At 31.2% G+C, this 14,648-nt stretch overlaps 1 protein-coding gene across 9 annotated transcripts in view; it reads left to right on the top strand.

Annotated features, from left to right (window-relative positions):
• Positions 1 to 14,648, top strand: part of LOC130898237 (A disintegrin and metalloproteinase with thrombospondin motifs like) — a 141,533-nt gene that overhangs the window by 57,120 nt on the left and 69,765 nt on the right. For all 9 annotated transcript variants that reach the window (XM_057807361.1, XM_057807360.1, XM_057807364.1 and 6 more), the window contains one exon: positions 6,416 to 6,502. In XM_057807361.1, the coding sequence (XP_057663344.1) occupies positions 6,416 to 6,502 (87 nt within the window). The remainder of the gene's footprint in view (positions 1 to 6,415; positions 6,503 to 14,648) is intronic.

Below are 14,648 nucleotides of genomic sequence, written 5' to 3'. Positions count from 1 at the left end.
ACTGAAGCCAAACAGAATCTGAAAAAATTTCAGATGCAAAAAAGATAAGTTGATACCAACATTTCTAAATTTGAAATTATCCGATATAAAATTTACAAATCGACGCCTGCAGCATGAATATCAAATTCACGAAAATAGCAGAAAAATTTGATAGAACTGTTATTGTGAAATCAGAAGGTTATAATAATAAAATGATGAAATTATTAAACGATAAGATAAGTTACAAAAATTTTAAGCAAGACCCTACGAATTCTTATCAAAATCAAAATAATGATCTAATTCGATCTTGGGAAGAAAAAGTTTTTATTTATCCATTAGATGCCAAAAAATTGTAAATTCACAATGGCTTACCCTATAAAATATATGATTTACCAAAAGTGTACAAACCTGACATTCCCCTTCGATCGATTGTATTCAAACTCCTCTCTCCTCAGTATCTAATTATTTGAAAAATATTTTGAAAAAAAATTTGTATCTAAACAAATACTACAGGGTGGGCCAGAAAGGCATACGATTTTACAAATTCTCTTGCGTTTGAATGTTATGAGTGGGAGCTGCCCGAGTGGTGGGGATGAGTAGCTCGGTTTTCGGAAATTTAGTTGCGATTGCTCACTTCACCGGAGCGCAACGTGCATTCTGCATTAAACTTTATTACAAAGCGATTCGTACGCTATTGTTCGGCGTTTGTTTCGACGTGAGTTTGAATTACATGACATAAATCAGTGTCCAAGGAAAAGTGTGATTCGATCGTGGGTCAGAAAGTTCGAAGCTATTGGTTCGATGCTCAATCAGAAGCCTACGCGACGCCCAAGATCAACAAGAATAGAAGACACAATTCAACAAGTTGGAGCTTCAGTTCAACGTAATCCTGGTCTATCGACTCGCAAGCGATCAACCAGAACATCTTTGCGTCGCAGTTTGTCGAAAGATCTGAAATTACACCCGTATGAAATTCAACTTGTGCAGAAATGATTTAATTTTAAGACGAGCTTTTGTTGAAGTACTGTTGGAACGCTTTCAGAGTTTCAACAATATTCTGTTCTCCGACGAAGCCCATTTTCACTTTCGACTTTTCTTTAAGTCTTTATCAAAATATGATATAGACACTGACAATTTGCTTATTTATATCGATCTATAGATCACCTTAATCATGAATATCAAAATAAGGATAAAATCAACTTAGAACTTTGTTCCAATAAGAAAAATAAATTTTTCCTTGGTTTCCACATCTCAAATATATTAGAATTTAAAAAATAGAGCTATAAATTTTACTTAAATTATTTGGATCTTTTTTATCATTTATAGCTTTTTCGTTCATATGAATGTGAACCATTTCTACAAATTCTCTTTTTCATGTATTAGATTCCTAATCAAGAATTTTTAGATCTTTATAATTGAATTTATATTTTTTTTTTGATGTTTCATGGTGCGTTAATGCAGTTATTTTTGTTATCGTATTGCTGACCTCTTAGTCTATTTTCTAAATACTGAGATGTTTGCCCTATGTAAACAGCGTCACAATTAGTACAAGGCATTTGATATATAATAGTACTTCTTTTGTTTTTTGGTGTTTTAGATTTTAATTAAGTGAAATATTTGGATATGTCTTATGTACTCTATGACTTATACTAATATCATATTTATTGAAATAATTCGATAATTGTTGGAAAAGTCCTTGTGCATATGTGGTAAGGAGAAATGTTTTATGTTTTGATGTTTCGTTTCAATTTTGTTTTTAAATTGATTGTAGTATCTGTTTATCTTTTTCTTGAATATGTTATTTATCATTTTTTCCGGATAATTATTTTCTTTCAATGTGTTTATAGAAGATATGAGAATATCAGAAAATAATGGTTTTGGATGTTCATGTAAACGCTTATTGACGAATAATTGTTAATATCTTTTTTCTTCAAGTAATAAAATGAACAAAAATGTTGATTATCCATTTTTGAACAAGTCAATGTGAAAAATTGAGAAAATTCTATTTTGCAAACCGAAGCTAACGTAACCTGACCAGGTGGCCGTGAGCGTGTTACATTATCTATGACATAAAATGTAATAATTAGATACTCAATGAATCAACAAAACAATGATTAGGTTCAGTTAGGTAAAAGTGAATTCTCAATATCATAACATCAAACTCTCCATGATTCAATATGAATCGCTTTGAATAATGAGTGAATCATTAATACAATAAAGACCAGTATATGGCAATCCTTATATCTATCAAAACAGTTTGAAGGATGTCTGATAACTTCATTTCTTGATTAAAATTATTGCTTTTAAGTAATACTTTTTGTTTTATATTAATTATGAATTCTGCTCTCATTTCTTATTACAACAATAATATGAATTTGTGATGTTTTTTGAAAAGATAACCTCGACATCAGGTAATTTAAGTATGCTAAGGAATGTCAACAAACACTGCCCAAAATTGCATTCAAAGATTGTTCAGACATTAATTTAGTACTTTCCGCAAGACAATCACCAGCGATTTCATCACTTGAAACATCAATTTTCATATTATTTGAAATATTCATCTCAAGAGTTCCTAATATATTGTTTGCATCCTGTGGTTCATATTTTGTTTCAACTGGTGCTGCTTGTAGCAGCGAGGACTCAAACGTTGACATATCTGATACGGTGGACGAAGGAACATATTCGGATTCTGAAGTAAGAGATGGATCCGATATTGAAACTAAAACCAAATGTTATTTCAACAAGATTGGTAATGATAGAAATAATAATAATATTGTTGATGTACTGAGCCAATTTCTCAAAATTTTTTAGAAATACAGTCAATTCTCCAGTCCGAAACTGTTAATTGAATATTGATGCTAATTTTCAGACTGCTCCACGACCACCAGTGATTCTATCTTACTCAGAATGTTTTGAATTTGTTTCATTAAAGTACTCATCAAGTGTGTGTAGGCAACTATTTTTTATTATTTCCAACAGCAAGGTATGTTTTTGAAAAGTGAAATTCTACATGCATCATTCGTGCTAAGTTAGTGTATATTTTTTACAAATGCTAAAAATTCAGCGAAAATATGTTTTCAGTCACAAGAGACGGAAACGTCAACTATCGTCTCCAGTACTTATCCCTCTTATAATATATAGTATTGACGACTTCAAATTATCAATGGAAAAGAAGGAATCGTTTTTATATTGAAAATGCATTTCTGAACTTTTATTTATTAAAAAGGAGATTACAAGTGTGGAAATACCGTGAGATTTAAAAACAATGTATTATTAGTTTGACAAGACAAAGTCATTTTGCACTTTCCTGGCTAATACCACGCCGAACATTGAATTACATCCACAACGAAGAGCGTGATGCCGATCGACCGACAATCGAGACAGACATCTCAATGTTTCGCAATTACAAGGAGAGAGGTATAGCCACCGACTAGTTTCGACCTTGTTATGATCTCATCAGGATGGCATAATACTCTCTCGTCTGGTACCTCTAAACCAGACTGAAAATTACGATGTTACCCTTTGCTTGGATAAAATTCCCACCAATATGAGAGTCCCAAAGAATCAGTTACAGCTTATTGCAATTACAAAGACACGATAAAATTATTCTGAGGAGAGAACTTCTTGCAAAAAATAGCAGCTGTGTTACTCGGTAACGAGTGGACAATTCATGAAAGTAGATATGCGAACAGTCACAAATTTACATTATTTGTTCTACAACAAATTTTCATTTCGCAGTCAGACTAGGTGGTCTGTAAACGTAGATGGGAGCATTCCAAGTGGATTCGTAATAGGACCCTATTTTATTGAAAAATCGGCAAATATATTATATACTATATATTATAAGAGGGATAAGTAATTTTTAGCATTTGTAAAAAATATACTTCGACACTAACTTAGCACGAATGATGCATGTAGAATTTCACTTTTCAAAAACATACCTTGCTGTTGGAAATAATAAAAAATAGTTGCCTACACACACTTGATGAGTACTTTAATGAAACAAATTCAAAACATTCTGAGTAAGATAGAATCACTGGTGGTCGTGGAGCAGTCTGAAAATTAGCATCAATATTCAATTAACAGTTTCGGACTGGAGAATTGACTGTATTTCTAAAAAATTTTGAGAAATTGGCTCAGTACATCAACAATATTATTATTATTTCTATCATTACCAATCTTGTTGAAATAACATTTGGTTTTAGTTTCAATATCGGATCCATCTCTTACTTCAGAATCCGAATATGTTCCTTCGTCCACCGTATCAGATATGTCAACGTTTGAGTCCTCGCTGCTACAAGCAGCACCAGTTGAAACAAAATATGAACCACAGGATGCAAACAATATATTAGGAACTCTTGAGATGAATATTTCAAATAATATGAAAATTGATGTTTCAAGTGATGAAATCGCTGGTGATTGTCTTGCGGAAAGTACTAAATTAATGTCTGAACAATCTTTGAATGCAATTTTGGGCAGTGTTACCTGATGTCGAGGTTATCTTTTCAAAAAACATCACAAATTCATATTATTGTTGTAATAAGAAATGAGAGCAGAATTCATAATTAATATAAAACAAAAAGTATTACTTAAAAGCAATAATTTTAATCAAGAAATGAAGTTATCAGACATCCTTCAAACTGTTTTGATAGATATAAGGATTGCCATATACTGGTCTTTATTGTATTAATGATTCACTCATTATTCAAAGCGATTCATATTGAATCATGGAGAGTTTGATGTTATGATATTGAGAATTCACTTTTACCTAACTGAACCTAATCAATGTTTTGTTGATTCATTGAGTATCTAATTATTACATTTTATGTCATAGATAATGTAACACGCTCACGGCCACCTGGTCAGGTTACGTTAGCTTCGGTTTGCAAAATAGAATTTTCTCAATTTTTCACATTGACTTGTTCAAAAATGGATAATCAACATTTTTGTTCATTTTATTACTTGAAGAAAAAAGATATTAACAATTATTCGTCAATAAGCGTTTACATGAACATCCAAAACCATTATTTTCTGATATTCTCATATCTTCTATAAACACTTGAGAGATTTTTATTGGAATTAGATGATTTTTAGATTTTTTTACAGACGAAAATTATCGACATATTACTTATAACGTTTTGATACGTTGCCTCAGTTGATGAAAAAACAGAATATTATCAAGAGCAACATTGGTGCGACGGAAAATTTGATTTATACTAGTAACTGATATGATTACAACGATAATATTTCATTTTAAGATGAACCGTTGAATTGGCAACGTTGTGCGGATGCCTGAGTGCAAATAATATAGATATACAGAAGCCAGAGTGTCCGCTAAATGGTCAATATATACACGGATGCCAATCTGACCGTTCATTTAATCCTACATATACAAATAAGCGATACCAGAGCCATATAACAGAAACTCTGTGAACTTTAATTTAAAATCCATTCAAATATGGTGTAAATTGCACTCCGGCCCATTTTTACCTTATGTGATAGCTGATGAAATTCCAAGTCGAATGCACTATCTTTTTTCGATTTGCAAATTGGCATCTGTATATTGGATTCCACTTTACCGCTGATGCCACCTTAACCGCAATTTTAACATGAGGGGATTCCACTTCACGCCGCTAATGTATATATATATATATATATATATATATATATATATATATATATATATATATATATATATATATATATATGAATTTTAACCAAGGCTTCGATAGCTGGAGTATAAGCTTTCTAATACTCATATATCCATCGTCTGGAGAATATTTAAGATTTGCATACGTCATATTACAGACAATTTGGAAAATGAGAACTCTTTATGAAACTATAAATCCAAGCTTTCGCTCTCGGAAGCTTCCCATTATCAGAGAAATTACAATATACATGGAGGAGTGATAACAAAATCAAACCAAGTGTAAAACATGTGTATTCAAGGGTATATTATACAACTGACTTACGAGGATGAATTCCTAGGTATAAGCCATGGTAGAAGTAAGGTTTATGAACTATGATTCACATTTAATATGTATGTTGTAATTACTGAATTGGTTGAAAACTCATGAATATGTGAAAATATTCAAAAATATGTAATTAAGATTGACATAAATCACATAAATCTTGAACAAATCACATGCACAATTTTTGATTCTTCTTCGAATTATCTAGACGCCTCTCAGGCGTATTAAAAATGAGCAAAATAAATATCTATTTGTCCTTTTGGTGTATCTAATTTCTCCCTCAATTGCTTGTTGCTTATTCAACTATAACTGACAAGTTTAACGGTAGATGTTTGACAATTAATTTAGCAGCCAGTTGTTAACTTTTTTGGTTTACTCCCACCGAGAAACATATTTTGCAAACATAATACCTGTGGAATATTGACATTATTAAATGAATATATTTTGAATATATTTTATTACAGACTGATGATAATATTGGAGAACTTTATCAAGATGAAGAGAATGAAGCGGCCATATTATTGAGATCTGAAGAAGATGGCATAGTAGTGGTGAGTTTTTGCAAATCTGCATTATGAACATATATATATATATATATATATATATATATATATATATATATATATATATATATATATATATATATATATGCCTTTAAATGTTCTTGATTTTAGATCTCTCCTGTTTTAAAATTAGTTTTATTTTTTAATAAGTTCTGGAAGAGAGATAGAAATTGGCGTTTCGACTTTTATTTAAGCTCTTATCAAAATTATCAAAATATGATATTGACACTGACAATTTGCGTATTTATATGTACCAGTAATTAATTAAATTATTAGAATTTACAAAATAGAGTTAGAAATTTTACTCAAACTATTTAGGTCTTTTTTATCATTTATGATAAAATCTATGTAGACAGCGTCACAATTAGTACAAGGCACTTGATATATAATATCACTCTGGTGTTTTAAATTTTAATGTAGTGAAATATTTGGATAATGTTTTATGTCCTTTATGACTTATACTTATATCATATCTATTGAAATAATTCGATAGTTGTTGGGAAAGTCCTCGTACATATGGTAAGGAAAAATGTTTTATGTTCTAATGTTTCGTTTCTGTTTTGCTTGTTCATTGATTGTAGTATCTGTTTATCCCTTTCTTGAATATGTTGATATGAATTGAAGTTCAAATATCTTGAAGACCATGTTGTTTTCGTATACCATTCTGTTCTCATGTTATTTTTAATTTTATATAATGTTATATACAAGCGTTATCTTATTGGGAATGTGGCAATGAAACACCAAAGTAGACTAAATTTAATATATTTTCCGAGCTTTTGAATCCTTATGAATCCATCGTCTGGGACTGAAATTATGGTCAGGTATGATATAAGAAATTTGTATAAATGTATAAAAAATGTATAAAAATAATGAGATTAACTTAACTCAAATTATGTTGACTCTTGTAAAAACACTTAATTCATGGGTTTCAAAATTCGAATTTTTAGAGAATTTATTTTTTCAAAATCTTAAAGATATGCATAGATTACATTAAGGTTATTTAAATCAGTTTTCTTGTTAATGCATTGATCATTTCGGGGAATATATGTTGTTTCTAAAAATAAACGTTTTTTGTAGTTTTTCCCAGTTGTTAAAACTTTGGGAGATTCATAATTCATATTATGTCCTTTGCGGTTGACATGTGTCGCTAATTGTCAGGATATAATTTGTTATCACTCTTGTGGGAGGTTAGCTGATTAGTCAGTCGATTGATCAATGTACTTCTTGTAACAATTTAAACAAGGAATTTCATATACTTTGGTAGGCAGTTGTTAGTGTTTTATCTTTTAGTTTAGTAAAAAAATATATTTGTATGTGAATTGAAACGAAGTCTTTGCCAGCTATATAATGAGCGGTTTCTTATTGGAAACATGGCATTGAAACACCAAAGTGGACTAACTTTGATATACTTTGATATATTATTGAGACTGAAATTATGGTCAAATTCAATATAAGAAGTATGTATAAATGTATAATAACAATAAAATTTTACTTACAATAATTAATTATTATTATTTTACATTTATACATGTTTTTTATATTGTATTTGACCATAATTTCAGTCCCAGAAAACGATTTCATAAGTATTGAAAGCTTGGAAAATATATTAAAATTAGTTCACTTTAGTACGGACTAACTTTAATATATTTTCAAATTCGATCTTTCGAAAACTTATGTATTCATCGTCTGGGACTGAAATTATGGTCAAATACAATATAAGTAATATGTATCAATGTATAACAATAATAAAATTTTACTTACAATAATTAACTAAGATTGCCGATGATTTTTGATATTATTGAAGCTTGTTTATATATATATATATATATATATATATATATATATATATATATATATATATATATATATATATATATATATGGTGGGGATATGTTGGTTATTCATTGGTTCATTGGTAAGAAGTGATTCGTTCGATTCCGAGGATTCAATCTGTCTACTCTACACAACGAATCACACCTTTTCTTGGTTGATTTAAAGGCCTCGATCTGCCTACTTCTGTTTCTAAATGTTAAAAGTTTGATAAAAATTGACGTTTCACTTTTCTATGCGTATTTATATTGTTCAAAATAAGAATGAAATCAAACTAGAACTTTGTTCTAATAAGAAAAATTAATTGTTCCTTAGTCATAATTAGCACAAGGCGCTGTCTACATCTCAGTATTTAGAAAATAGATTAAAAGGTCATCAATACGATATAAAAACAGAACTGCATCAACGACCCATAAAACCAAAAAAACATAAATTCAATAATAAATATTAAAAAATTCTTGAAACGGTATCTAATACACGAAAAAGAGAATTTTTAGAAATGGTTCACATTCATAAAAACGAAAAAGCTATAAATGATATAAAATAATAATTTAAATAAAATTTATAGCTCGATTTTGTAAATTCTAATAAAACTACAAATAATACGGACTAAGGAAAAATTATGTTCTAGTTAGATTTTATTCTTATTTTGGTATTCATTATGAAGGTGATCTATTGATCAATATAAATACGCAAATTGTCAGTGTCAATATCACATTTTGATAAAGACTAAAGAAAAGTCGAAATGTCAATTTTTATCTTTTAATCTTTTAAAAATTATTAAAAAAACTAATTTACTAATTTTTAAACAGAAGAGACCTGAAATCAAGACCATATATATATATATATATATATATATATATATATATATATATATATATATATATATATATATTGAATATAGAGATATAGAAATATAGAGTAATAAAATCTCATTAGGTATGCAGCAAAGGGACCATAGAGTGATCCAACGAATATTTATAGTTGGCATTGATTTCATTGTAAAAAAATTTTTTTCTATCAAGTGCAAGTAGTACCACCCGGGTTGGGGTCAATATATGGGTTTAGCCTATGGTTATCCATTCACAAAACTGAAAATAATGTGCCAAAGGCGAGCCGGTAAAAAGGAAAGAATTTTATTTTTACAGAATAAAAATTAGTCATTATGTACAGGTACACTTATTTTTTATTGAACATTATACAAAAAATACATTATACAGAAATTAAATTATAAAAAATCATAATATTCTTCGTCGTCTGAGGAACTGTCATCTCCTCTTGACGTTATAATTAACGGGTCGACGATCTGATCGATCAAGTATTCAAGATCCTACATTTTCTCCTCGTATTTTGTCTTGCTACAAATCCTTTCACTTGCGCCCATATAAGCTCTATAGGATCTAGTTCGCAATGATTTGGCGGTGTACGCAGTCTTCTCTATGCGTCGAGAATGATAACTTGCGTTATCCATAACTAATGCTGAATCAGCCGGAAGATATTTTATCATTTCACCAAAATAGTCTCCAAAAACATCCAAATCTATGTCCTCGTGGTAATCTCCCGTATGGCACGACTGAAAGGTTAGCAAACCTTCTTTTAAAAATCCCTCTTCGCTTCCAATGTGGACGATTATTAGTCTTTTCCCTTTACCTGAAGGCACCTTAATACCGGTTGACAGGCCTTCCATGAAAGCTTTGCGAACAATGGTTATATTTTGTCTTGCCACATTTTTGGTACTGTATAACCTTCATTAATCCACGTCTTATCAAGATAAACGATTTTCTTCGGATCTGTTCGGTACTGCTTTATACTTCTTAAGTATTTTCGTCGCCAGCAAACAATTTCATCGCTTTGCAGTAAAAATGCTTTACGGTTATGCTTTTCCCAGGCAAAATCCATATATCTCAAAGTGGTCCATAAAAGTTTTTAGTTATCAACGGAATACTGTCATTCTGGCCAAGCACCATTAAAATCTTATCTAGGTTTGGTATGCCTTTTTTAAAATAAAAAGAGTGAACTTTCTTTTAAATTACACTTTTGGTGTCTTCATCAAGGACTTTTACTGGTCTGCCTGGACTTTTCTTGGGAGGTTCAACTTGGCCTGCTATCTTTCTCCTCCGCAATAATTTAAAAACGGTGGACTCCAGTCATTCGGGAACATCGGTCGACAGTTTCTTGTACAGTTAATTTCGGGTTATCGTATGTTATGCAATCGTGTACATTTAAAATAATAAGTTTTTCATTCACTGATAGTGGAGAATTATTGGAACATCTTTTCGTTGGTGTAAATGTCGCCATTTTCTCACTAATATTATAATACTGTGAACACTATTTACGGCTTAACAGCAAATACTAATGCGTTAAACTAAACAAATATACTTATGAAGGTCTAAAAATTTTGGGTAAGACACCATTGCTCTTACGGTGCATGGTTAAGTTAAATCTGAAATAGGCTGGAATTAGACAGAGGCACTAATAGAAGGTTAAACGGTACCTGTTAAACACAAAACGTAACTGTATAATCTACTACCTAAGTAATCCCTACACAATATTTCAAGACCTACACCTATGGCCGACACCGAAATTGAGCCGAACTTGACGGAATTCCACATTTTATTGCTCTATACATTTCTGAAATAGGGAATGAACCAAAAAAAAATACAAAATGAATAAAACAGAAAATAAAGATAATACACTGGATATCGTTTATAACGACCTTCAATGGACCAGGCACATTTGGTCGCTATAGCCGATCGTCGTTATAACCGATCATGACATCTACATTAAGCAAATGTGAAATAGGAATTTTGTTAAATCAATTACACATTGTCAACATAATAATAATAGAATTTTTTATTGATAATGATATAAAACTTAATTTTTTAAAATAATTAACATAAATAAAAGGAAAATCAATTTCGAGCTGAAAAGTAATCGGTAATAACTTTTTGTTTTTTACATTTTTTTAGATAAAACTCGCGCGAAATTTTTTTTTCGATTTCATCAAGTCCAGATTTTATATTCTGAGTACAAAATTGATTGTTACACATCACAAATTTCTTCAAAAGTTGTGCCGCCCTCAATGCGTCGGTTAACGGTGGGATGTTGTTCTTCTTCATCCTCTTCTCCATTGTCGGTTTCAATATTGGCGTCAAGTTCATTGATAAGGTCCTCATCACTAATATCTTGTTCCGTGTGGAGACCCTCGTCAATTTTTGCATAGTCTCCAGTGCGTTAGTTTCGGCTGGTTCTGACGGTTGTTCCTCATTTTGATTTCCCAGCACACCAGAATGTTTGAAACAATTTGTGATTGTTGTCGCAGGTACATCTTCCCAAGCTTGGTGGACCATTATAATAGCATCAAGGATGCTAATTTTTGTTTCCCGATTTTCCTCCACATCTTGAAGAAACCGTAAAACAAGCTGCTTTCTGAAATTGGTTTTAATCTTCTGTATTATCCCTTGGTCCATTGGCTGGAGAACGGACGTTGTGTTAGGTGGTAAAAATACAACCTTTATAAATTCAAAATCTCTCAAATTAATATGAGAAGGGCAATTATCGATGAGTAGCAAAATCTTTCTGCGCTTTTTCTTCAATTCCTTGTCCCAGTCTAAAAGGAATTTATTGAACAGATCGGTTGTCATCCAGGCTTTCTGGTTATTGTAATAATCGACTGGCAAATTTTTTACATTTTTGAAGCAACGCGGGTTCTTAGACTTTCCTATCACGAAAAGCTTACGTTTTTCTGATCCACTCATGTTTGCAGCAACTAAAACAGTTATCCTTTCTTTCGAAAATTTCCCGTTTGAACATTTTTCTCCTTTAAAGTGAAGGGTACGGTCAGGCGTAAGTTTATAAAATAAACCTGTCTCATCAGCGTTGAATACGTCACTATCACTGTAGCTTTCTCGAATAGTAGGCCAAACTTTGGATAGCCAATCATCAGATGTTGCCGATGGGACTCCCGCGGCTTCCCCACTAAGTTTTTTAAAAACAATGGCATGCCTAACGCAAAACCGTTGGACCCAACTTCTGGAAATAATTTCTTCCGATTCCCTGGAACTACGGGGGATAGATTTTAAAAAATCATTCGCTTTTGCTAGCAGAATTGGGCCAGAGATCGGAATATTACGACTGCGTTGGATTTTGAACCATTTCAAAAGTAACTGATCCACATTCTCGTTAGTGGAATTACGGAGTTTCTTTTTTTTTAATGAATCCCCTTTTTGAACAATGTCTTTTATCTCATCTCTTTTTTTCCAAATGGATGATATTCTAGAGTGACTCACCTCTAATTCTTTTGCTAGGCTGACGTTCGTTTCTCCATTCTCTAGACGGCAGCAAATGAGGTATTTCTCCTCCAACGTAAAAGTTTTTCTTTTAAACATGATGTTCACAAGTTACCACACAGAGTTGCACCTTTGAATGTTAAAGTTAAACTACATAAGCAAAGAGTGAACAGTCAGAAAAGTCCCCACCCCTTCAAAACCCGATCGAAAAAGGTTTCCTAGAAAAATTAGGGATTTTTGTACGCAATTTTCTCCTTATGAATTACTGGTAAACACCCAGAAAAGTCCTCACCAGTTTAAAACCTGATTTTCTATCAAAAGGGGTTTCCTAGAAAAATAAAGGCTTTTGTAGACAATGTCTCCTTATGAATTACAGAAACGGCGTCGCTAAATATTATAATTACAGTTGATCGTTCAAGTTCATGAATATGGTTAGTTAAAATGTTGATTGCTTTAGTTTTCTGTCTTGTTTATTTTGTATGAAGGAGGGTATGTAATCAATATTGGCTAACATAGTTTCAATGGAAATAAAACATCACTCAATAAGTCGTGTAACTGATACACAGATGGCGCTGCCATTGTCAAATCCATAAGACGTTTATGAAGTACCAGTTTTCAAAAGATTATGTGTAAAATCGTAAGACATTTAAATTAGTCAGAAAAAAGTGACAGCCATTTTAATAAAGCTACTTGTTATTTTCAAAACAATGAATGTAAAACAATTTCGTGTGTTAATTTATCATTGCTTCTTGATGAAAAAAAATACTGTACAAGATCAGTAATGGCTTCACAAGTGTTATCCGGACTCTGCTTCCAAATAATAGTTATTGAGTAGTAAGCTTCCCATATTTTTCCGCATAGAATCCACCGGTGTGAAGAAGAAAGGCTAATTTCCATTCAGTGCTAATTTCCGAGCCCCCTATCAAATTTTTTGCCCTCCAAGCGTTACTTGGCAATTTCTATAATCTGGCCGCTCATTACAGAGAGTAATCACGTGCATAGTGCGTGAGAGAGAAATTGTAAGCCTGAATCACACCATACACAACACTAAAAGGTATTTTTCAAACTAACATTTTCATTTGAATTTTAAATACTTTATTTTAATATCATATCATATAAATAATACTTTTATTTATCAATTGCATAGCATTCATACATTAAAATCTTCGTTCACTTAGTTAACTACTAAATGTTATACCTACATATTTCACACGTTGCCTTGATTTTTTTAAAAGTATCTATAAATATATATAATTATTATTTTAATCGTAATTTTGTTTTCCCTAACCTTAAATAGCTAGACGGTTTTTCATATTTATGGTATATTAAATAAAAATGTAAGGGTACCTAATACTGTAAAGTAATATCTAAGAAAGAAATGTCGTGCTATATGTTTTCTTTAAATACGTATCAAAGGTTATAAAGTGAATTCATACAAAACGATATAAATAATAATAATAATAATAATAATAATAATAATCTTTATAAACAACACAAGGTCCTTTCCTGAATAAATTCTTTGTTTTCAAAAAAGGTGGTTGAGAGGGATATAAGGGCGGATGAATTTTTATTTTAATCTAAATCGGAATTTGATTCCGACGAGGACGAATCAGCTCTTAAATTTATTATTAGAGGTTCCACTTGTTTTTCCATTAAATTATCAATGTCCCACATTTTATTTCGAAAAAAGCGGACATGTTGGATTGCCTTACTCCAATTGGTTTGGGTAACATTATTTAAATGTTGTTTTTCCTTGCCACCTCACCCTTGATTTGTGCCCATATGAGTTCAATTGGGTTGAATTCACAATGGTAAGGTGGCAATCGTAAAACAATTTTATTTTTCTCTTTGGCCATCTCATCAACGACATATCTTTGGACTAATGGCCGATTCTCTTTAACCAATGCCAATAGTTCTGCCCGCACCATATTGTTTTCAAAATTAATATTTCGTTCAATATTTATTATGCTTTGTATCCTCAGATGCATTTTGTCAAAATTCTAAAAGTATTAAAG

The sequence above is a fragment of the Diorhabda carinulata genome, chromosome 9 (genome assembly GCF_026250575.1).
Source record: "Diorhabda carinulata isolate Delta chromosome 9, icDioCari1.1, whole genome shotgun sequence".
Classification (NCBI taxonomy): Eukaryota; Metazoa; Arthropoda; class Insecta; order Coleoptera; family Chrysomelidae; genus Diorhabda; species Diorhabda carinulata.
The sequence above is the reverse complement of the archived record's forward strand: the minus strand, read 5'-3'. Positions and strand labels throughout refer to the sequence as shown.